This window comes from Camelus bactrianus, chromosome 12 (assembly GCF_048773025.1).
Source record: "Camelus bactrianus isolate YW-2024 breed Bactrian camel chromosome 12, ASM4877302v1, whole genome shotgun sequence".
Classification (NCBI taxonomy): domain Eukaryota; kingdom Metazoa; phylum Chordata; class Mammalia; order Artiodactyla; family Camelidae; genus Camelus; species Camelus bactrianus.
Window position 1 is genome coordinate 12,857,610 of NC_133550.1, and position 23,825 is coordinate 12,881,434.

The 23,825-nt window shown below is 44.8% G+C and overlaps 1 protein-coding gene and 1 long non-coding RNA gene across 6 annotated transcripts in view; one reads left to right on the forward strand and one right to left on the reverse strand.

The window, feature by feature from the left end:
• Positions 1 to 497: 497 nt before the first annotated feature.
• Positions 498 to 9,992, reverse strand: LOC141579366 (uncharacterized). Its single transcript, XR_012510572.1, has 3 exons — positions 9,359 to 9,992; positions 5,904 to 6,172; positions 498 to 652 (listed from the first exon to the last, which is right to left on the reverse strand). It is a non-coding gene; the product is annotated as an uncharacterized LOC141579366 (long non-coding RNA).
• Positions 9,993 to 14,054: 4,062 nt separating this feature from the next.
• TESPA1 (thymocyte expressed, positive selection associated 1) overlaps positions 14,055 to 23,825 on the forward strand; it is a 72,840-nt gene continuing 63,069 nt past the window's right edge. Inside the window, exons 1-2 of one of the 5 annotated variants that reach the window (XM_074374703.1) lie at positions 14,055 to 14,266; positions 23,174 to 23,380. In XM_074374703.1, the coding sequence (XP_074230804.1) occupies positions 23,218 to 23,380 (163 nt within the window). In that variant the 5' untranslated portion in view covers positions 14,055 to 14,266; positions 23,174 to 23,217. Of the gene's footprint in view, positions 14,267 to 16,298; positions 16,807 to 23,173; positions 23,381 to 23,825 lie in introns of those variants that run through there. The other 4 variants (XM_045523624.2, XM_074374704.1, XM_010964433.3 and 1 more) reach the window with 4 other exon arrangements.

Consider the following 23,825-nt stretch of genomic DNA (forward strand, 5'->3'; position numbering starts at 1 on the left):
GCTGTAATATTCATCAGCCCTTTGTAAGGTAGTTTCTTGCAGAAACATATTTGAACTGCCTTTATTTACTCTATTTACAAGCAAACTGTTGGGTGTCTGCTCTGTCTCAGGTCCTGGGGACATGGTTACAAAGAATTCTCATGAATCATCTATGCTCTTAAGGAAATGGAAAGGAAATTAGCACATCCCTAGGCAACTTCACACCATTTTCTACTTTAATATTTATTTGTGATAGTTAATTTTATGTGTCAATTCGACTGGGCTAAGAGATGCCCAGACAACCTGTGAAACATTTCTGGGTATGTCTGTGAGGGCGTTTCTGGAGGAGATTGGTATTTGAATAAAGAAGGAAGAAGATCATCCTCCCCCATGCAGGTGAACATCCTCCCAGTGCTGAGCACCAGAACAGAACAGAGCGGTGGAGGAAGGACGGATTCTCTCTCAGCCTGAGCGGGGCCATCCATCTTCTCCTGCCCTCAGGCGCTCCCCTTTCCCGGGCCTTTGGAGCTGGACTTGGACTTGAATCATCAGCTCCCCTGGTTCTCAGGACTTCCATCTTGGGCCGAATGACACCATCAGCTTTCCTGGTACTCCAGCTCGCAGTCAGCAGATCGTAGGACTTCTCCACCTTCCTAATCACGTGAGCCAATTCCTATAATCAATACATAGATATAATTGGTTTTGTTTCTCTGGAGAACCTTGACTGCTACAATATTTCAAAAAAAATTATGAAGAAACATTATTTCATCTTATGTAGATAAGGACGGAGCAGTCAAGAAGAAAGTAAATAACCAAATGACACGTGTACCTATTCAGTACCATGGGGACCGCTAACCCACGCTGACCTGACTGCAAAGTTCATAATCTTCTAACCACCTGGAGAGGGTGAGAAGATAGATAAGGCCTGTGTGTGTGTGGAAGTATGAAAGGCGACTATAACATAAGACACATGCTGAGGAAGTGGCAGCATCCTCAAGGGCTATGGAATTTCAGACCCACAGCATCTCGTTCTGATACAGTCAATCACTTATGCTGAAGGAGGGCCTTACAAACAAGGGTCTGGCTGTCCAGTCGCAGCCTTGATCTCACGCGGACCTGCAGCTCCCTGCCCCACTCGGACAAGTCCTTCGACCAGCACTATGAGTACCAGCATGTCACGATGGTACCCAGCGCACTTCCCACACAAGCACCCCAAACTCATCTGATGTCTGAAGAAGAGCAGAGGAGACTTGGTGTCTGGACAATCCTGTTTGGGGTCCTCACATGATTCATGAGCCAGAACCATGTGTTCTCTTTAGACCACACCTAAAAGATCAACAACAAAAGAAGTACATCTGGGTGGGGGCAGTTAGATCTTTTTCAAATGTAATGTACACGTGTGCAGAAGATAGTGTTCAGAGAACACTTGAAAGGTGCAAATAGTGCATCCACACCTGTGTGTGAGCTGCGCTCACAGCAGCAGAACTCAGCTAAAGGCAACTGCAAGCAGGTTACCGTAAGGTGTTTAAGATCAATTTTCTTCTAGTCAGTTCTCTTAACGTAAGTTTGACTTAATATCAAGCCTGTTCAAATTTACCTATTGCTTTTGTTAAATAAAGTCTGTACGTTGCATTTATTTAAGCGTCTGCTCGGCCCACTGTCCCTTTCTGAGAATAGTGGCTCATTCTCCCTAAAGTTACAATTCAGGCTTCATCTGAAAATTGAAGCTCAGCAATGGAGCCGATTGTACCAAGGGTCAGAGGCAGACTTTGTGTCGGTTACGGGTGAAGGACGTCAGTCCCCTCTGAAGGGCCTGGGGCAGAACCCCAGTGGGACGCTTCATGTCAGACTTTGGTGAAGAGATCCAATCTTATCCTTACTTGGGGGATTTCTGTGAGTTTTCCCTTATTACCTGCAACACCCTCCCTGAAGCAATGGTAAAGATAGTTAAGCAGGGGGCAGTGAAGAGGGCTCAGGGACAAGTAAATGGCATGAGTCTAGGTGCATGACTTGGCCAACAGAGCCTGCTCAGAGTCTTCATGCACTAAACTTACCTTCCCATCTCTCCATTCATTCACCCCATCAGGTTCCACATGCACACTGCTGTATCAGCTGTCGTGCAGAGAGCTGGGCATATGGAGATGCATAAGACAGAGTCTCTTTCCTTTGGGAATTATATTTCCCTGGAAAGTCCAGAGAGGATGCCCATGCCAGCTCTACCACAGGAGAGCTGTAGGAGGCCATATCGGCCACAGAGAAATAGCCATTTACCACTTTCCTTTCCCCATATCACACTTACTAACAGCCCAGGCCACCGTTTTTCTGTGGTCAGAGGAGCAACCCTCATAAGTGAAGCACAGCAGCACATCTTAGTACCTGTCACTACCTGATCCAAGCACGTTTCATGCCCGTAATTCACTGCTTTATTGACGAACATTCGATTCTATAGCTGCAGGAAACTCTGCACACTCCCCTGGTCCATTCATGCCCTTTCTATATCTTTGTGCCCCTTTTAATGTTATTTCTTCCATAAGAACGTCTTCCTTCAGAGATCCCTTTTGACTAACTCTTACTTGGTTTTCTTAAATCAAAATTCAGTTTAATCACACCTCTAGGAAACCTCGTGATGCCCCTGGGAAGAGTTAGGTACTGGATGCAAGTCGAATTGTGTTCCCTTCAAAAAAGATGTGTTGAAAAAAAAAAGCTTCAACACACACACACACACAAACACTGTTGAGTGAAAAAAAAAAAAAAAGAAGGGAAATATAAATGAAAGAGAGCATGCATAATTGAGAAAAAAATGTGTTGATATCTTAACCCCCTTAGTGCCTTAGAATGTGACCTTATTAGGAAATCAGCATCATTGAAGATGTAATTAGTTAAGTTCAAACGAGGTCATACTGGAGGGGGTGGGACCTTACCCCTTATAAGGAACCCCTGGTGTCCTTATGAGAAGACGGCCACGTGAAGACAGAGATGCGCAGGGAGAACGCGGGGTGAGCGTGGAGGGTGGGAGGGATGCGCATCCAAGCCAAGGAATGCCAGAGGTTGCTAGCAAAGCACCAGAAGGTAGGGGCAGAAAAGAAGGACCCCTCCGCTGGCTTCGGGGGAGCTCGGCTGAGCTGACACCTTGATTCTGGACGTCTAGCCTCCAGAACTGTGAGACGATACATTCCTGCTGTGTTAGGCCACCCAGTTTCAGTGCTTGGTTACAACTGCCCTCAGAATCAAGCACAGCGCTTTCCCTCTGCACCCTCACCACACTCTCTTTTTAATTATCTCTGTTTCAGTCTATCTTCCTCTAGACGGAATTCCTCAAGGGGAAGGACTGTCTTACTCATCTATGCTCGATCATTTCTGGAAAAGTGCTTGATAAAGGGAAGGGCCTGGGAAGGTATGTGCTAAATGAACAAATGAATGAACGGAGAAGTAGAGATTGATGACTACGTGGGAAAACATCTGTGATCCAGTCAGAGGTTTTTGCTTTGTTTTCATCTTGTTTTATTTTATTTTTAGCAATTCTCCTGCCAGAATTTTTGCCTGCAGTTCTTTAGAAATCTTAGCTTCCTTTTTATAAACGCATCTCTGAAGGAAATAGTCATACGAGAATAGGACATTTTTTGTGGTGGGGACGGAGAATTATTACAAGCAAACTTGTGGAAGAAAGTTGGTGGCAAAGGAAAGGACCCCAATGAGCGGACCTCAGGTCAATGAAACGCAGTGTTGTTCCCCCTGAGCTAGGAAGACGTGGAGTGGGGGCCCCCAAAGATCCAGAAATAAAACATTCTTCTACTTCTCAAGACTCATCCTTCCAGCCAATGTTTTTGGCCTTATTCCTCACGCTTACAGGTCACGAATGTCAATGCCTTTCTTCCCTCTATATTCTCTGACTTCTCTTCCCAGAATTAGTGTCGTAACTTTCATGATTTTTCTGAACAACTTTTCAAAACTTCACTCAAGGGTCCCCCCTGCAGTAATGCCTTTGCTGACGCCTACCCCCAGCCTCTGCACCGGCGCTGCATCAGGCACAGATTTCCTGAAGGACTTACCTGCACATCTATGTGCAGTTAGACCGATCATGAGGCCCTGGTCTTCTTCAAAGCAGGAGCTACACCTTGCCCTCTTTAACATCCCTCTCACTATGGGGCGTGTGGTGAGTGCACATAAGTGTTCATGGAATAAGGAAATGAAAGGCTGGCAGACTTTGTCTCCAGGCAATTTGAAATATTTGTTATGCTCCAGCCATGAATGAGGAGAGACAAATCAGAAGGATAAGCTGCAAATCAGTATTCTGTAAGGAACGTAGCATCCTTTTCCATGAGACAGAAGGAAAAGGATTTAGCAGCAATCATTGCTGACGGGTGACAAAGACTATTTGGAGAAAAGACTTTGGAGGGGGGACAAGGGGAAGGACTCCCAACGGTAGGCGTAGCATCTCCTTCTTGGGAAAGAGTTCCGTGCCATTCTTTCTTCCTTGGCCTGCGGAGGGCGGCCAGGCACAGCTGAGCTGGCCGGCAGGAGGATAGATGGATTGAGGAAGGTCCTTTGAGTAAAACTCTCTTCTCTCATTCTGGTCTAATCTAATTCAAGGGGCCCAGATTGGTTGGGGAAGACAAAACCACCCAGGCAAGAAGAGTCAAATATCCTCAGCAAATATTGGCAGTGCTCATTTACTCCTCGTTGGCCCAGGACCCCAAAGGTGGGGGAAGAGAATTCCTGGCCCAAAATATAATTAGTCAGCCTGCTGGTTGGGGCTCTAATTTAATCTGGGCAGCTGTGCCAGGAGCCTGTATTAGCATGACACTGGGAGGCGGAGAATATAATTACTGAGCAATAGAGTAGGGGAGGAGAAGTGGGATGGTGACCGGTTTGTGCCTGTGTTAGAGGATGGGGGTGGGAGGGTGATGTCAACGGAAAGTGCGGATTCCCCTGGGAGAAGGGAATAGGAATGAGGCTTCTGTCAGTGGATGGACGGTGACTTTAATTTGGCTTTTGAGAAATTATGTGTGTGGTGCGCAGGATGTGTGTGTGCGCCCGTGTGTTGGTGTGTTTTGGGGGGGCCGGGGTCCTTGTAGCTAGTGGCGAGTCCACTCTGCATGACAAAGGTGAGACTGAGAGTTGATGGATGGGCCTTGTTGGTTACTGCGCTTGCTTGCTCCGGAGGGGAAGGGGCGAGGGGAAGGGAGTGTAGGAGCAGGTTACCGTTGAATTCAGGGCAAATCTTCGAAGATGCTTTTTCAGTGAGTCTGTCTAAATGGGGAAAGCAGAGTAAGGATTTTCAGTTTGCACACTCATTATCTCCTTTTTGTCTTAGGCAAAAGAGATGTGATTGAAAAAAGCATTTCTTAGGCAATTTCATTGAGACCAAAAAGCTACCAGCTACTAATTTTACTTCCAGGGTGCCTACTTTGTGCAGAGCTCTGGGTCAGGCAGCTCGTACTTTAATGTCTTAAGTTGTCCTTAGAAAGCTCAACAAGGTGTTTGGTATTATAATCCCCACTTAAGAACTGAGGAAACCGAGGCTAAGATGTGAATTACAGTGCACACATTCACACAGCCAGTTAAGTGTTGAAGGTATAATTTAAATCCACTAACTAAACACTATGCTATTAACCAACAACCCAAGATAGGCGTTATCCTCTCCATTTGTATTTGGGGAAACTGAGGCTCAGGGTGGTGACGTAATTTGCAGTAGCAACATGAGTTAGAATCACAACCGGAAACAGAACTTGGCTCTCTCACGAAGTTGCCTTTTTGCAGAGAGGGCGCGTGGGGAAAGAAGAAGATGTATTTACCAGGAAAAGAACTGGGTATCTTGAAAGATGCAGAAATAAAAGAATGGTTTTCCTCACCCTCAACCCAACACTCCTTTCATTGTAAGTAAAAAGTGTGATAATAAACAACCGACTTCCCTGCTCACTTACCACGCGCTAGGCGGTGTTCTAAGCTCTATGCACCTCTCATTTCGCTCCACAGCACTAGAGATGGGCATGATTGTTGCTCCGTGCTCTGTGAGACGACTAAGGCTTCGAGGCTGCGCGGTTTGCCCAAACTCAAGGAGCCGGGGAATGGCAGAGCGGGGACTCTATTCCCAACAGCCCCACATGCTCTTAATCCCCATCCCTCCACTCCTTCAGGCATCATCACATCCGTCCTTCCGTGTTCCCAGTGGACCAGCCAGGTTTATCCACCCCTAAAAAGTGACATAAAACATCAAAGATCCACAGAAATCTTCCTTTATTTCAACCCTAAGCCCGTCCCTTTAATGTTTCAGCCTGTTATTGGGGGAGTGGGGAGACATACAGGTATTTATCAGGTATCTTTTTTTTTCTTCACTCTTGGAGTTAATTTTCCCATTGGCTTTTGACCTTTCCCTTCCCCTGCAAAGTACCGCCAATTTGTTCTCTGTCCTATCCCTGGGGCCTCTTGTCTTTTAAGTGAAAAACAGAGGAGAAGCCTGGTTCTTCCTTTCCTTTTGTGCTTCGAGGTTCCATCACTCCTTCAGCCCTATTTTTCCCAGCAAAGACTTCCCACTGGGGCCTTAAGAGCCACTGGGATTAAGAGGGGAGAGAAGCCAGCTCTCGCCTCCCGAGGGAGGGAAGGAGGGAGGCTAAGCTGGAGGAGGTGGCCCTGCCTGCCTGGCCAGTCCTGCTTGCTCAGCTGCTCAGCATCTGCCCTGCACCCAGGAGTGGGTCTTCTCTAGGGTCCCTGCCAATCTCCTGGGCTCTGGCAAAAGGAGCCAAGGAGGGCGCAGATGTGTCCTGCATCCCAAAGCCTGCGGGTACCACAGGGCAGCTCGAGAGCCCACGTCCAGGAAGCCAGAAGAGACAACTTGACTTCAGAGGTCTCCCCACCCCTGACGTCCTCCCCTACTGCAGCTTGTATTCCCCACATCCTCTTGCTCCTTCCCCCAAATCCTCTCCCACCTCCTCAGAAGGCTCATGTTATAACGAGAAAAAGCTTTTGCCTGACAAAGAGGTTCGTTTTGTCACTAACTGTGTGGGCAATATCTTCCCCTATAAAGTGAGTCAAACGGCATCTGGCCTTTATTTCCCCCGAAGCTGGGAGGACAATGTGTATTAGGAAGCTGGTTCCATCAGTTACTGAGGCAATGACAAGGGTTTGCTCCTGGTATCACCATGGCGATGAGCGGAGTTACAAAGCAGCAGAAATGAGTCAGGTTCCATAATCAGCCAGATCAAGGGTGAGATCCTGGCCTCCCTTGAGGCAGCTGGAACTCAGTTTCTTCATCTACACCTTGCAAATAATGCTGCCTGCCTTGAAGGGTCACTGCAAGATTGAAGCGAGGGGATGTACAGTGAATCATCTAGAGGAGAGGCAGGTGGAGAGTGAGAGCCTGACAATGTTTGTCTTCTTCCAGATTCTAATGCTCCCCACGTCCAAGCCAGAGCTGCAGGCTCCTGTGCTTATCGCTGCGCGGGCTGTGCCTTGCACGGGGGTGTCTGCCCGAGGGAACACACACAGCCGAGGTGCGTGCTCTGACATCATGCAGCACTGGCCTGGAAGAAGGGTGTCTTTTCCCCTCTAACCTACCAAGGTTGTCATGTGCTGGCTCAAGGTTAAAAGATTTCTTAAGGCAGGTGAGGACTTGAGTACCAGACTTCTAGGCAGAAGGAAGGCAAGGTATAGGAGTTCGAGATAGTAAAGTCACACACACACACACACGCATAGTCTCAACTTCCAGAATATTTCTAAGCATGTCTCTGATTATACCCTACCCTACTCCGTGTAGTTTTGATGTATTTTTGACTCTCCATCATTAAGAAAATATAATACTAAAACTAGTAGGTGAAATTTGAGAGTTTGAATATAAATAGGGTATTTATATAGGTTCAAAATATTTAACAGACTTATTAGTTAAATAGGAAAATTATAAATTTAACAGTAAAATACAAAACAAAACAAAAAGAGAATGCCATCTTATTTTACCAATAATGGGGAAATTGATGCCACATGCTTCCCGACGTGGAGCACAGAGAAGGATGCCACATCACACGCCTCATCCTGATCCACACGGGGTTTCTGACCCAAAGTTAATCACATGAGCTGCAAACAAACCACCCTGAGGGACCCTCCTCAGAGCAGAAGGACTGTACTCTCCCAAAGTGTCAAGGTCACGAAAGAGAAAGGGAAGCTGAGGAGCAGTCCCAGATAAAAACAGACAAAAGGGACATGAAATCTGTGTGCCGTGTGCGATTCTGCACATTGTGGGGAAAATCATGAAATTTGAATAAGGTCTAAGTTAGGCGATAAAATTACATCAATGTCAAATTTCCTGATTTTGTACTAGACTTGTGAAAATCGTTATCTTTAGGTGAAGGGTAAAGGGGCATGACATTCGCAAACTATTCTCAAATGGTTCAGGAAAAAAGACGGTGTGGTCAAGCAAAATACTGACCATCGTAAATCAGAGTGGCAGATGTCCTGGAGTTCTCTTTACTCTTCTTACAGTCTTTCCATAAGTTTGAAATTATTTCAAGAGACAAATTTACAAACCAAAACAAAGTTCAAACCCTGAACTGTGACATCCAAGGATTTCTAATCTAGCCTCAACCTGTCTTCACCATCTTGTGGTCCACTCATTCTTTGCCATACAACTCACTTTGCACAACTTGAGTTTTCCCAAACATAACCGGTATGTCCCATCTTGAGATTTATGCTCACTCAGCCCTGCCAGCACAGCCTTCATTTTATTCCTTACCGTTTTGAGATCTCATTCAACTTTGACCCAAATAAAATTTTACCTAACCTGGGGAAGAAACCCTCATTTACCCAGTTAACCCCTATATCCATCCAGTCTCGTTTGGGTTAGGTCAGCCTTCTAAGCTGTGGGCTAGTCACAGAGCCCACCTAGATAAGGAACCACAAGCAGAACTCAGAGAACCGGTATAGGCTGCCACCTGGTGGTCTGTAGGAAAAGAACAGCTTGAAGAGTTCATCTGTGAGCACAGGGGTTTTTGCAGGATGGGAAGCAGCAGGACACGCAGATTCTGCGTAATGTCTCATTTAATTCATCTGCGAGTTACAAAATCCACTCTGTAGATTGCTTTGGAGACTAGAGATAAGACATTCACTCAATAATAATGGTAGCTAGTACTGTTAGAAGCGTCAAATATTACACTGGAAAGAACCTTAAAGACCATTTATTTTCATCTAATCATTTTATAGTTAAGAAACCTGAAATCCAGGAGAGACACGGAGCAAAGCCTCAAAGACAGGTTTTTTGGCTCCTCAGCCCTGTGCCAAACGTAGGTCAGAAGAGACAAGTTCATTGTGAGTTTAGCAAAAATTACAGTATGTAACTGTAGAGCACTTTGGGATAAATCTCATTCACACCCACCCCCTCATTCATGCCTACCTTCAAAGGTAGGCCTGGCCGGCTGCTGGCTCCGAGTAGGTAAGGGCAGCAGGGGCTCCAGAAGAGGCAAATGTGCCCTCAGGGAAGGAGGGGGAGGAGCAGGTGCCTTTGAAAGATGAGTGTTTCCTCCGTGAGGTCGACCAGAGCCTTTCGAAGTTTGGGTGGTTACCCTCCAGTTTTAGTTTCTCTTGCGTGTGAATCACTTCCTTTCACAGTCTCTCTCTGGGCTTCTCTCTGGTTCGGTTTCTCTTCTTTCCTCTCCTCCACTTCTTCCTCTTTCTTTGTCTCTAACCCTAACCAAGAGAACTCTCCTCCGAGCCAAGACTCCAGCACAGACCGAGAGCTGGGCTCGATGCTACGCCATCTCCCCCAGGGCAGCTCTCCCTCTGATCAGAAGGTGACGGTTATCCCACTTCCTCTGATTAACTGACACAACACTGATGAAACCCTGTAACATGTTAACATCTTTCCAGAAATCCTGGTCAGTCGTTCCCCAGTCCATCACGGGGTTCTGTCTTCTGCTTCACTCTCTCCTGCCCCTGTGTCCACTCTGCCTACCAGGATGGTCCACTGCAGCCGGGGACAGCTGTCTAACTTTGGTGCAACGGCCTCAGGGCTTCCCTTTAGCAGAGATGAGAGAAGGATGTAGGCTTAGAAAAGAGCCCCTTGCCCCCCACTTCCTCCAATCCGCTTACTTCTGCCTCCTCCTCGCTTATGGAGAACCCCAGTTCTCATGTTCTGCCCCCAAACCCTAATTCCACACTCAAACCCTACATTTTTTTCCCTTATACCAAATCTACAGCAGCCTCCAAATTCTACGTGCTGTTGGGACCTTTAATACCTATCCTTTTTAAGATTTTAGAGTCCTGAACCTGAAGACCTCAGCTTTAAATGTTCCCTAAATCCATGAGGTCACCTTCCTGCTGGACTTGCTCCATCGATTCTCTAAGGTTCAACCCACCTTAAATACTCTTTCACCCGAACTCCTTCCAAGAGAGTTTCAATTCATAGCAGCTTATTCAAAGCTTCAGGGAGCTGTGCCTTAAAGAATCAGGTTTTGCTTGTGTTAACCATGTAGCTCCCCAAGTTATTTGATCACCCAAGAGAGTAAGCCCTCTGAAGGGTAGCATTTGATACTGTCTCTCTGTATATTCCCCTGGATCTAGCTTACCTCTGGAGCTTAGAAGGCACCCAAGCGAGTACAATTTACATAGAATTCTAACTTCAGATCTCTAAAGGACTACTCTCTGCAGACCCATGACATACCGCTCTTCAGTTCTGCTAGACCTTCCAGTAGGAAGATACAGCAAAACAGAACAAAAACCTTTCTTGCAGTTGGGTTGAGTTGGGTTGAGTGGTTCAGGAGAACGGGTCTGTTAGAAAAGTCAGCAAACCCCGTTTCTTGGAATCCTGTACTTGCAGAACACAGAAGCAGAGAAAGGGGCGTGCTCACCTTGGTGGACCCCTTTCTGTGTGGAGAAAGTTCAGAAAATCCTTGATTAATTGAACTACCACCTCCTCCCCCAGGACTCCTTCCACGCCCTCTCCCCACTTTTGAGCCTTGAGGTACAGGAAGGAGACACATTCACTCAAATTCCCACATTAGGAATTGGAAGAAACAGACTCAGTGAAAAACAGCTGTTTGCAAACGCCAGGATGTGAAGGAGGAGAGAGCTGAGAATTGGAATGGAAACAGATCGCCTGCATCTGGGCCTGGGCGGAGGGGCCCAGCTGCTCGGCCCAGGGCAGGGCCGTGAACAGCAGCTTCTCCGCCGTCGGACAGCCTCTCTGGGCGGCTGTCCTGGCTCTGCCCCAGGTCTGGCTGGGCAGCCTGCCAGCTGGCTCTCAATTCCGTGCCCAACTCCTGCTCATCTGTTTGATGGACACCTCAGTGCTCAGAAACTGTTCTTACTTCTCTGTGTCGTCAGGTGACGAGTCTGGAGGATAATATCATTCAAAAGCAATTTTTACTTGTCTTTGCAAAGGACAACAGTTTGTTTTTTTTTTTCCCCAAACACGTTCTATAATACCTTGCTAATGATTTCTTAGCAAAGATCTGTCACGTAATATTTTCGTTTTCCATAATAAACCACACACAGTTACACGAGAGAAGAGAAAAAGAGTATGTGTACACACCGTGGATTCCTAGAGCCAAGCAATGTTAGAAAATACTTCTCTCCTTGTCAGACGATGAAACTGATATCCAAGGAAATGAAGTAATTGTCATATAGCTAGTGTTAAAGTCAGATGACTTTTTTTTACTCCTAGGTCAGTGTTTTTACAAATTTCATAAAGCCAGGGGGAAGCATACTAGAATGGCAAGCTGTCCAGGTGATAAGGCGTTGAACCGCCAAATTGCGTAGGCAGTAGAGAACTAACTCAACATCTCAGTAGTTTAAGGGGTTTTCTTTTTAACTAGGAAAAAAATGAACAAAACCTCATTAAAAAACAAACATACGAAACAACCTCTTGAAATCCTGAACTCATCTAGCAGAAAAAGGACAACTGGTTAAGTTTTCAGGAAGCCCATGGAATATACGATTAGAGAACTTCTCGATGTCAAAGACATAGAGGCTCTTCAAGTCGTCAAAGGACAGAGGAAGGCAGGTGAGAGAGAGACAGAAAACTGCTCTGCAGTCGGGGAAGAAGACAAACATAGAAGACTGCCCTGGGCTTCCTTGTCCTCCTAGGAATCATGGAGCCTTCATCCTGATCCTTCAGCCACTGCTTGTAAAGAAGAAGACATTTCTTTAAAAAAAAAAAAAAAAGTCACAAATAGAAATTTTCTTTTTTTAATTAACAAAAAAAAATCTCTGGAAATTTACTTGTGAAATGGCTTCTTTAAGGACTAAAGTCATTTTGATAAAGACAGATCTATAGCAGGCTGGACAAGTTGAAAAAACATTGTAATAAAGAGCCTTTTTTAAATGGCCAAATTTGTTGAGCATTTGCCACAGGTTAAGCCCAGGACTAAATACTTTGCATCCCTTTATTCCTATAGCTTTGCAACCACCCCTTTAGGAGGATTATCCTCATTTTGCAGATGGGAAGCTGAGTTCTGGAGATGTTGGTTAATGTGTCCAGGACTACAGAGCTGCCTAGCATCAGGGTCTGACTCCAAAGCCTATTCGTCTAACCATGAAACTACCCATGGTTAGCAAAGTCTTGGCATTTTGGCCAGAGCAGCCATTCCTGATGCTGCACGGTCCTGCGCCTTCCAAGACTTTCGCCATCTTTGGTCCTCAGGTGCTAAATACCAGAAGCAGCTCCCTATCACTCTAAAAAATTAAAATGCTCTATAGAGATGCTACTTTCCCTGTCCCCAACTCGTTGAAAATAACTGTTAAGAAAAATGGTGAATCTCAGAAACTTTAGGGTAAAAATAATTTTAAGAGTTCCATTAATTAGTTTTTGTAGTTAATTGGGGCAGGAAAAAAACCAGTGTTAAAGAGATCAAAGGAGCACTAGGTTTGGTTTTTTCACTTGTTGATTTTTGAATTAATTCTCAAAAACAGTATTATATTTAGCACCTACTATGTACTGGAAAATATGTTAGACATTTTTATCCCTATATATAACTGAATGTATCATGTGTGTGTATTAGAGAAAGACAGACAGAGAGAATTATTATTTTAATCATATTTATCCTTAAGGAAAATAATATTTAGAGAAATTAATTTACTGAGCAGAAATTTTATTTAGGCTTCTTTCCATGATGCTATAACTGTACTGTAAATATCCGATGAAATCCTATTGGCAATTAGAAATGGAATTTGAGAACACGGTAGAAAGAGATCCAACTAGTCACAGCCATAAAATTCAAAAGGAAAGAATGAACATGTGAAAGTCAGTCGCAGTTAGCACATTTGAGGTGTGTCTTGTACGATAAGTGTTGTGATAAATATTCATAAGTAAATGACACTGGGGAGGACCCAGAATAGCATCAGGAAAGAGAGAGAGGAGATAATTGAATGGTACAACATCAAACAAAGAAGACAGTATTAGGAGATATTGGGGAGGTGGGGAGAGGGATGTTGAGGATGCTGAAAGCTGGTCAGGGCAAAAGTGATAGAGAAATGGGAAAAAAAACTCTAAAGTCTGGTAAGTCTTCTTGGAACAAAAGTCAGTAAGTTGAAGACATCATCAGGGTGTGAGAGATTTTTGAAAATCTTTGGGAAAGCAATCACTTATTTAAAAAGAGAAATACTTTGAATTGGTTTGAGCATAAAAACTAAAACATTAAGAAGTCAACCCGGAGAAACAGTGGCTTACGATGGTGCAGTATTTGAAAACAAGCCTCTGGGGAATTTACCAGAGTGTGAAAGAGTCATGAAAATAGAGACTCTCAAGTGTGTGATGGGGCTGTAAGCATCTTCCCTGAGATAAATGTGAGATAATTTTCAGGAGAGAGTGTTACTATTTTTAGACACCTCTCCTCCTGGGGACAGACACTTGATTTGAGGCACTGAGGTGAGTTGAGGCTGTTACATGGTTAGAAGACTGCACTATACACACATCCTTAAATGAGCTGAACCCTTCCCTTAACAGGAAAAGATCTCCTGTTGTTTTGGAAAGACCAAGGCAGCTCTCTGACGGGAAGGGCTCCCTAGTGGTGAGCTCCAGGGACTTCAGATATTTTGTTCTTCAGCCGATCTGAGCTACAGAGTAGAGGATGTGGCTGGGGAAGGAGGCGGGGACTGTACAGATGTGTGTATCTGTGTGTGTGTTTTCTCATTTCCGCTTCCCCTTTCAAGCTGGCAACAGCAGTTAAATGAGGACAGAGAGAAAGGTACAATATGCAATATGATACTTTCTCACTGTCCTCCCCTCCAACCCGATACCCGGGAAGGGCGTGGTCCAGCTTGGACGGCAGCTTTGCTTCAACCTCGGCTCTCTCCTAGCAGACAGGTGAGTACGACTCCCACCTCGATTTTAAGGCTGTGCTGACTTAGGATGGTGCTGGGAGACCGAAGGAGACAAATCCGAGAAAAAGGCTGTGGGAAAAGGAAAAATTCAGGAGACATTTCTAACTTTAACCTTCAAAAGTTCATCACTGTATCTCTTGGAACAAGGAGGTCCCTTGAACAATTCACCTTTCTCACCAGAGAAACTCCTCTCTGTGTCTAGCTGTCCCCACTTTTGCTGTCATTTCAATCCGACTCAAACTTTGAAAAGTTCTCAAGGAGAAAAGTCTCTTAGCTTCATGCAGGTCTCATGCTAGTGTCCATAACTCTGGCTGTTGGGAATACCTAGCCTAAATCAACTTTGCTTTTTGTGGACATGACCTCTTTCTTCAAAAGCTGCAGAAGAAAATTGTTGAGGAGATAAACTACAGCCAAAGACACTGGATTAGAGATGAGGGAGAATTTACAGAATTGGACGACACCAGGCCAAATGAACTAGCAGCCTCGAGATAAATAACCACCCATCAGGGTGGATTTTCCAGTCTCAGAGATGAATAGATGAATATATTGACCATGTAGTAACCTGTGTAATCACTGAGGGGAAGTGGGCTCTGCTCCTCCAAGACACCTTGTCTTGATGGTAGCCAGGCTGAGCATGTCACCACCTGCATGAGTTTTGGGGAAGGTAGAGGAGTGGAAAGATGCTTTACCCTGGGGTTTTCCCATCCCTGCTTGCAACTGAACTCATCAGTGGGTGGAGGAGATGAGGCTGGTCCCCTGTGCAGAACAAGGACAAGATAAAATTGCTCCACAGAAGTGGCTTGATAAGACCACGAGGGTTTGGAAGAGATACTAGTGACTCTGTCTACCACCAATGGCCCTGAATAGAGAGGCAAGGGAACTTTCTAGATAGTCCATGGCAGTGCCGAGGATGGGAGGTTGGAGATTGCAGGCTTGCGACTTGTGTGTCCAAACTTCAGACTTAACAATTATTAGGCTTAGGTGATTCGAGTTAAAGATCTGGTGTAATTCTCCTGTAACATAAAGCATCATTAGGAAGAGGGTAAGCCAGGTTTACTGTCTCACTCTGCCAAGGATGCTGTCAGAGATAACATGCTGAAGACGTGACAAGAGGGATAGAAAGAGATCTCACAAATGATTTCTTATGCACAGATGCCCCAAGGAATTTAGACACTCTTTACAACAACTTTATTAATAACACTTTCTCATAACTCCTTTGGTCCCACGGAAGGTGAGACAGAGTCCTGTGATTAGGCATGATGTAGTGGAGACCCAATACAGTCATTTTTAGTTCAAGGTATATGATTCGTAGCTATTAGAAAATGGAGAGGAGGTTTGGTCCCAGCCCAGATTATGATTCGCACAGTAAGCAAAGAAGATTAGACATTTATCTAGGCTTGATAACTGCCAACTATTCTGTTTTCTGCCTAAAGGACGAGATGATGTAGATATAGTGAAAGTAAAACAGGGAAGAATAAACATAAGGGACAGAGCTTCATTACCAAGGCAATAGGACTGAAGAAGTGAAGACAAGCATTCACAGAACTAACTCAGTGATGGAGAAACCTACTCACTCTCTCCCGTTTCTAGACGGAACCGCCTGTAAACCAGGCCCAGTGAACTCATGTCTCTCATTCTTGCTGCCGCTATAGCCCAACCAGACAAAAACATTTAGTGTCTCCCAACACGGAGAGCACAAGATTCCTTTTTTTCTGAATGTAAAACTTTAATATTTCCTGTAGGAGTTGACAAGCTTTCCATAAAACTCATCCACATCAGAGAGATGGACGGAAGGAAGAAAAAGAAGGAGAGAAAAAGTGTAGATGGCCTTCTCTCAGGATTTATTTGGCTAAACTTATTTGTGAAAGGGAGAGGATGATAAGAGAGGGAAAAAGAATTATAAAACGAATTAGCATTTTTCTTGGTGTTATTTATCAAGTATCATCTGCCCCCCAACTTTTCTCCCCGAATAGATTGAACTATTAAATCTGTTAGATCAGAGAAGCCTCAGAACACAAAAACGCTGTACTCGGGGTAATTTCTGTTTTGATGATCTTCCAAACAGCTGTGATATGAGAGAGGGTTAGAGATTAAGAAGACATTCCCTATCTGAGGGAATGTGAGAGCCTGTTGTAGGTTGGGGGTATGTAGAATGGGGGGCAGTCAACTGCTGGCTGTCTTGGAATTTCCCACAACCCTTTGCAATGGCGATGATGCCTGGCTTGGCTGTGAACACGGATAAGATGCATAAGATGCGGAAGGTCTTGTAGGCCCCATCATGGAAACTCTGTTTCCTTTTTCTCTCCTCCCACGCTGGTTTTCACTCTCAGTCCCAAGTCACAGGCACTACTTGGGGGTGTAGGCACAATACAGACAGACGAGAAGAGAGGTCTGTCTGATACATGTCCTGGGAAGAGCCCCAGGGTGCTAAAGAAAGACCCAGGACTGGGTCTTAGAAACCAAGAGTGCAGGAGGAAGGCTGTGTGATGAAGGAAGAGAGCACATACGTGGGACTCAGAACTTGTGAGTGTGCATCTCGCTGATGACCATTGATGTTCTATGCAATTTCAGATATGCCTCTCTCTCTCTCTCTCTTTCCGCCTGTGTCTTTCTCCCTCTCCCTCTCCTTGTCTCTGCAAAACGAGTGACCAGGATTAGATGATCTCTCTGATCCCCTCGGGTATTAGGTAAGAACGAAGGACCGATTCATTGCCTGTTTTTCATCTCTGCTGAACAGCAACATCCCTCTTTCACCATCTGGATTTTACACACCCTTCTGTGCCTTGCTGCTCACCCCTCCTTCCTTCCTTATTCCTGAAAATATTCCAGATTTAGTGAATGGTTTAGACTGAGGGAAAATGAATAATAATCATAATAATAGTAATAACAACTTATTTATTAAGTACTTCCTTTATACATTGGGGACTTAATATGCATTATCTGATTTTAAACCCCAGTAACCCAACAAGTTTGGCATATTATCTATATTACGTATGAAGAAACTTAGGTTTAGAGGGGATAAATGTGCTCACCGAGGACGCATGTGCAGTAAGGAGACACTACGGTGATTTCAAAGCTCACTCTGATTCTACCGCCCACACTCTTTCTACAGTTTCCCTTCTCAAAAGTTGACCATCCTTTCTAGGTCCTTTAAAAATGTCCCCATAGTAAGATATCTGTAAGTAGAGCTGATACTTGACAGGTACAGATCAGTAGGCCCATTGTGGTTGTTAAAATATTAAAATTTCCATATCAGATTATAATAATATTCATTGCTCCAAGCCCTCTGAGTGCCCATCACTAACCCAGCTATCCCAGCTCTTCTCACGAGACTCCCCAGACTGGCACCAAAAACTCAGGGCCATGCTAGCCGTGTACTTGCAGGACTGTGACTGGTGTCCCCTCCGATTTGCCTGTGCTGCGCCATAACCATTGCCAGATGTTCTGAAGGCCACAATGATCAGAAAATAATGGGGAATTCCAGGCAGACATTCTCCCCTGAACCAGACTCTAGTTGGCTCCTTGCTGCTAAATCACGCCGTGAGCCCCGGGGCAGCAAAACTGCTTCATAATCATCCAGTTGGAATCAAGAAGGAAAGTGATGCTAATAACCAAACAAAGCAGCATCTCCTTCACCAAGATTGTCACAGAGTCAAGTATGAATTAGTTTTGATTTATCTGCCTCCTCTATACTGGACTATAAAATGGAGAGTTTATGTAGTGGGTGAAATACTAAATTACTAAAATAGTTTCTCCTTCTATTTTATCCTAATTACATTTGCTGCTGACACCTGGATGGTCATCTTAGGTTATTTTCTTTCTTTTTTTTTTTTTTTGTCTGAAAATAAGTTGTTGGGTTTCTTTTTTTTAATTGAAGTATAGTCGATTTACAAAGTTGTGTTAATTTCTGGTGTATAGCACAGTGATTCTGTTATATATATACCTTTCCATATTGTTTTTCATTATAGGCCAATACAAGGTATTGAATATAGTTCCCTGTGCTGTACAGTAGGACCTTGTTGTTTATCTGTTTTATAGACAGTAGTTAGTATCTGCAAATCCTGAACTCACAATTTATCCCTCCCTCCCCCCTCCCCCCCCTTGTAACCATAAGTTTGTTCTTCTGTTACTAGTGGAAAGATTATATAACTAGAGTCAGACCAATCTGAGTTTAAATCTCAGCACCATGAGATCCTAAATACATGACCTTGGACTAGTCACACATCTCCCTGAGCTTCAGATAACAATAATTAGCTCAAAGGAGATTGTCAGGATTAAGTGAAGTGGTTTATGGGAAGGTTTTATGGATAAATACAAGGAACTCAATTATTTTAAGTACCCATTGCTTCGACTTGCCTATGTTAATATAAAATGAATTTCTGAGTCTCCAAGAAAATGGAGACTAAAAGTAGGTGATGTTCTCAGTGTAGTAATAACATGCTCCTAAATGTTGTGTCTGCTACTAATGTAACTGCTTCGGCTAATGACTTTTGTTGGAAGAAATTTATGTCAAAGCTCTTAAACAACTCCCTAGCCTGAAGCCATTAAGGGTGATTTCTTGTCTAACTTCAATCCTGTCTGCTGCACTTTCTTCTTTTAACGATAACATCCTCAAAACAAAAAGAATCTTCTCCTGCTCTACTTGGTTGTAGGCAGATTCCAGACCACTTGGCAGACTGTGGAGAAATATTTGGGGAGTAAGCCTCTAGGGAAATGCAAGAAAGAAGAAAGGGAAAAGGACTGAAAATGACAGCAGAGGGGGAAAGAAGGCTTTGGGGTGATTCAGGCAAGTAGCAATAGAGCCAGTGTGGCATTTTTGTTGGTTTTTTTGGGGGGGGGGGTCGTGACTAGTGGAAATGTCAGGGAAGATATATCAGCAGTCATCAGACGTCTGTCCTCACAGAAGACAGGTAAAATATTATATTTTACTATAAACTAGCATCAAGAAAGATGGTATTCCAATTCCAGAAGGAACTTTTGACCAAGGAATAAAAATTTACAATGGAAATATTTTTAAGATAGGAGAATTTGATAGTTTTGGCTCATAAATTCAGCCAGACTTGTGTGGTCCCATGTTCCATCAATAAAGGATTGGTATATCTATGCCCCAAGCCTTTTTCCTCTTCACTACAAGGTATACGAAATATTTACATTAGGCTTTGAGACCGTGTGGAAAGTCAGAGCACCTGTCCCATGACATCCCCTAGAAGAGGATAATTTTTCAGCATCAGTGTGATTCTTGCTGCTGTGCAGATACAGTATTTATAGAACGTCTTCTGGTGCAAGGTACCCTGCTCTGCCCGGAGACAGGATTTACGGGAGAGGTTCCAAGTGATGGTGGATCACAGCAAGATAGGGGGCCACTGGTGTCTTGTCCAGTGGGGTCTAGGTACATGTACTGGGTGCTCCAGGTGGGTAGGAGAAAGGAGATGACTTGAGGACACCTTCAAAGGGTAGGTAGAATTTGTTTAGTAGAGAGGACAGTGAGTGAAACTGTATAAGCTAAAGCAAAAAAGCAGAAAAGTCCAAGATGTGCTGGGGGGTCAGTCAGTGAGCTCTTCTGATTGACTCACCCTCCTTCGGGCACCTTCTCAGTCTCCATCGTTCAGGCTCCCCACTCTCCTGGGTCACTGAACGCTGGAGGCCCAGGAACCCCGGAAGTCAGTGTTAATTTGCAAGGGAGTTTGTTACATGGGCAGGAACTCCAGAGGCCACTGGACTGGTTCCTAATTCTTCCGGGAATAATTACACAAGTGCATTTTTTAACAGATATTATTTCTGCAGATATTTGAAACTCAACTAGGATAAATTCATTAACAGTCCTGTTAGAGACAAACTTCCACAACACTGAGTCCCACCAGTTCATTTTGTAGAGGATGAAATCAGTGCCCAAACAGAAAACCGAACTGGCTGGTCGGGAGTCAGTTAATTGGACCACAAGGTCGGAAGAAGGCCCGAGGCTCCTGACGCCCCGCCGGTGCTGTCCTCACTGCGCCAGACTCCGTGGTGCAGAGGTGCGTGTCTTTGTATGACTTGTTTGGAGGAAATATCTCCATGACCTTCTCTCCATCACAAGCGCCCCCCAAGGCCTTCAAAGGTGCCATCTCGACAGCTGTGTGCCCCCATCCTTCAATTCTTTCTAACACGCTCACTGCTGATGAGCTTGTCCGACAATCATTTGCCACTTCCTCCAGATTTCCACAAAGAATACCCAGTTTCTTATCTCCCAGCAGCACGGCATCCTTATACCACTAACCGGACAAGTCTGTATCTCCCCACCTCAGAATATTGCCGGACTTATAGTGTCCCCATGCAGTGCCCCGCGAACAAGACTCTATAACCCTTGTGTGGCAGAGACGGAAAAATCAGTTAGGTCCTGTTTTAGGCAGCAAGGACACAGCAGTGAATGACCCAGACAAAAAGGTCTGTCCTCATGGAGCTTATATTTTAAGAGTAAACAATAAATGAGGTTAACAAATAAAATATAAAGTAGGTAGGGATAAGAACAATGAAGAAGAGAATTAAGCAGGGAAGGAAATCGTCTGTAGGCTGTGGGAACTGGGCCTGACTTCAGGGAGAAATTGGTTAAGGGATGGGCTTTGCAGGTTAAGAAACCCAAAGGCTGTGGGAGAGGAGGAGGGAGGGGGGGAGAACGTGAGAGAAGCCTAGGGTTCACCGGGACACGCACATTTTCAGGGAGCCAGGGGGGAAATTAGCCCCTGTGTGTGTGATGTATTTTCAAAGACGTAGGAGGAACATAGGGTAGATTCATTGCTGAAACCTGAGCAGGGGGCCCCATCACTCATCTCAGTGAGATTCTGGCACTGTGCTGTGACATCCTCATTAAGAAACTGAGCCCAGAGAAAGAAATTGAATTTTCCGAGGTTATACTTTTAGCAAGCGGCAGAATAAAGTGTGGGAGTCAGAAGATCCTTCTTTCCTTCCTTCCTTCCTCCTCTCGTTCCTTCCCTCTTTTCTTCCTTCCTCCCCCGCCACCACCCCCACCTTCCTGGCTTCTTCATGAATTCCCTTAATCACTAAAAGAAATTCTTCCTGTGAGCTAAAGAGTTCTTGTAATTTAGATGAGGCCCATTTGCCCTGGAAATTAAAGACAATAGGCAAGTCAGCCTTTGACATTGTCTTCCCCGGGCTGGTCAGTATTAAATATTCCGCAGGTGCAGGACGAGGTAAGTACACTCTAACAAGGCTTTTTAGACTCTTCCTAAATTCTTCACAGTGGCAGTTTCACCCTTGTTTTATCACCTTGCAACAGCTCTGACCAAAGGACAGCAAATCACCCCTGCCACCCTTCTTTGTGGCTTCACTGTGTGTCACAGGATTAATTCAATCATTCAGTTCCCCTCTAAAAGGCACAGGCAGTGGACAAAGGGCCAGATGCCCAGGGTTCATAAGGTTTCATAATGCCAACTGCTGTCTCTCCTTGGGAAAAAAAAAAAAAAAAACATGTCCTAGGCTGGACCTGAAGTAAAAGAATTTAGATCAGACGGCAGTAGTTACGTATGACTTCTCTCCGGATATGTTTTGTTTGTAACAGGCAGCGGCATCCAAAGCAATTTTACTGCCCTAGGAATGTGCTTTATGTTCAGGATGTTCTTTTCCAAAATAGCTATTTTAGTGCCTAAACTGTTGAATGCTTCACTGATGAGTTTAAGTGTTTGAAAAACAGAAGTCTCTGGAAACTGGCACTCTTCTTTTCTTTTCTCCCCTCCCCCCCTTTTATTTTCTCTTACTCCAGCAGTTAATGGTATAGCTGTGAGGCTGAAGCATTTATTGCAGCTCCAGGGAACCAGAGGGCTAAGACAGTGAGGAGCACTAGTCCCGCCTCCACCAGCACTGGCGGCTGTGATGGGTTGTGAGCACAGATGCGGGGAACAGGTGGGAAGATGGCGTATACGCCAGTGAGCTCTATTTTTAAATATAAGCTCTATTTGGACAATTCAATCATTCACCCCCTCTGTCTTCCTCTTTGAATAAGTGGCTCAGGCCATCAGAATGTCTCTTTTGGCAGAATCCAGAGGTGTTGATGAGGCAGTGTTAGATGAAATACTAGCACAGCAATGAACTGGGGAATTAAATAACAGCTCTAAAGAAACCCAAGCTGACAAATTAGGAAGTGATGATCCTCAAACACATCGACTATACATAGATAGATAGATAGATAGATAGATAGATAGATAGATAGATAGATAGTCAGGCAAACCAAAAAGAAAGTGATGATCCTGAAGGTGGAGATGGCTAATTGCTTCAGGCAAAGTCTCCTTGTTGTTTTCATCGTGAGATTCTTCCCCTACCCCATGCCCCCTGCCAGAGAGAGATCTTATGTGGAGCCCTAAAGTATTAAACAGGAAACAAAACAAAACAAGACCAGAGTGACGATCATTAAGAGTGACATCCTGGTTGTGGGACCTTAGAAAATCCGTTTAACCTTTGAGATCTGAGACTTCTTCAATATATCTTTATGAGGATCAAATAAAGTGAAATGTAGGCATTGAAAATTTAAAGATATTTCAATTTCAATGGAAGATTCTGGGAGACAACATTCTTAAAGATTAAGGAAAATGTTTTCTAAGATAGTATTTCACTTAGCATGAGAAGTATGATTCTTTAAGTCAGAAGAGCTTTCTCAATGTCCCTTCAGTCAGATGATGCTTGAAGTTTACGGATTTGAAAGACTTGCCCTGGTGGTTAGATTGTTCAGAGCATTTCTATTTTTGGAGGAGGGAGGAAGAACCAGATATCTCCTCCCTCTTCCTGACCGGCAGAGGGGTGATGCTCCTTTGTGCAGAGCTGGGAAGACCCAGGGGCAACCCTGAGAGTTGACAGTTTCCGAACAGAGGATGAGGGTGTATCACCGTGTTCCACCTCTCAGGACAGCATCGCTGTGGCGGGAGGCCCTGAAGTCTGAACAGGGCCATGGAGGGCTCTGTGCTGAGCCCCACGTCCTGGGAGAAACGACAGGCCTGGCTCCGTCAGAGCCGGCACTGGCAGACCCAGGTCCTGGAAGAGGAGGCTGCAGCTGCCCTGCAGGACGTCCCGGATCCTGAGCCTTCTGGTCTGGATGACGTTTTCCAGGAAGGTAAGAGGCAATTATACGTCAAACAGACTTGCACATTGTGCCATGCATGGTAGGAAATGTGGCAGAGGCACCCGTCTGCAGTGCGGGCAGCGAGGTCCTCAGCCAGGCTCATTTTGACTGGTTTAAAGGAACTGAAGGGAAGACAAGCAAAGTAATGTAAGATACGAATTATGTGAAAAAGAGACAGCATCAGCATTAGGAAAAAGGAAGAGGCACACTTCTGCATCGTCCTGAGCGGCTGCCTGCGAGTATCCGAGGTCAGGGTTCTCTACGAATGTTTGGAACATTTCTATTTTGTCTGTATGACAAGGTTACGTTTGGTCTCAGTGCCTGGATTGGCTGTAACTCAGCCGTGTGCCGTGACCTGTGGCCAGTCACTCACCTCTCTAGGACATACTTGCCTCGTTGGAGTTACTAGTACCTGAAGTAGTAATAGTACCTTTTC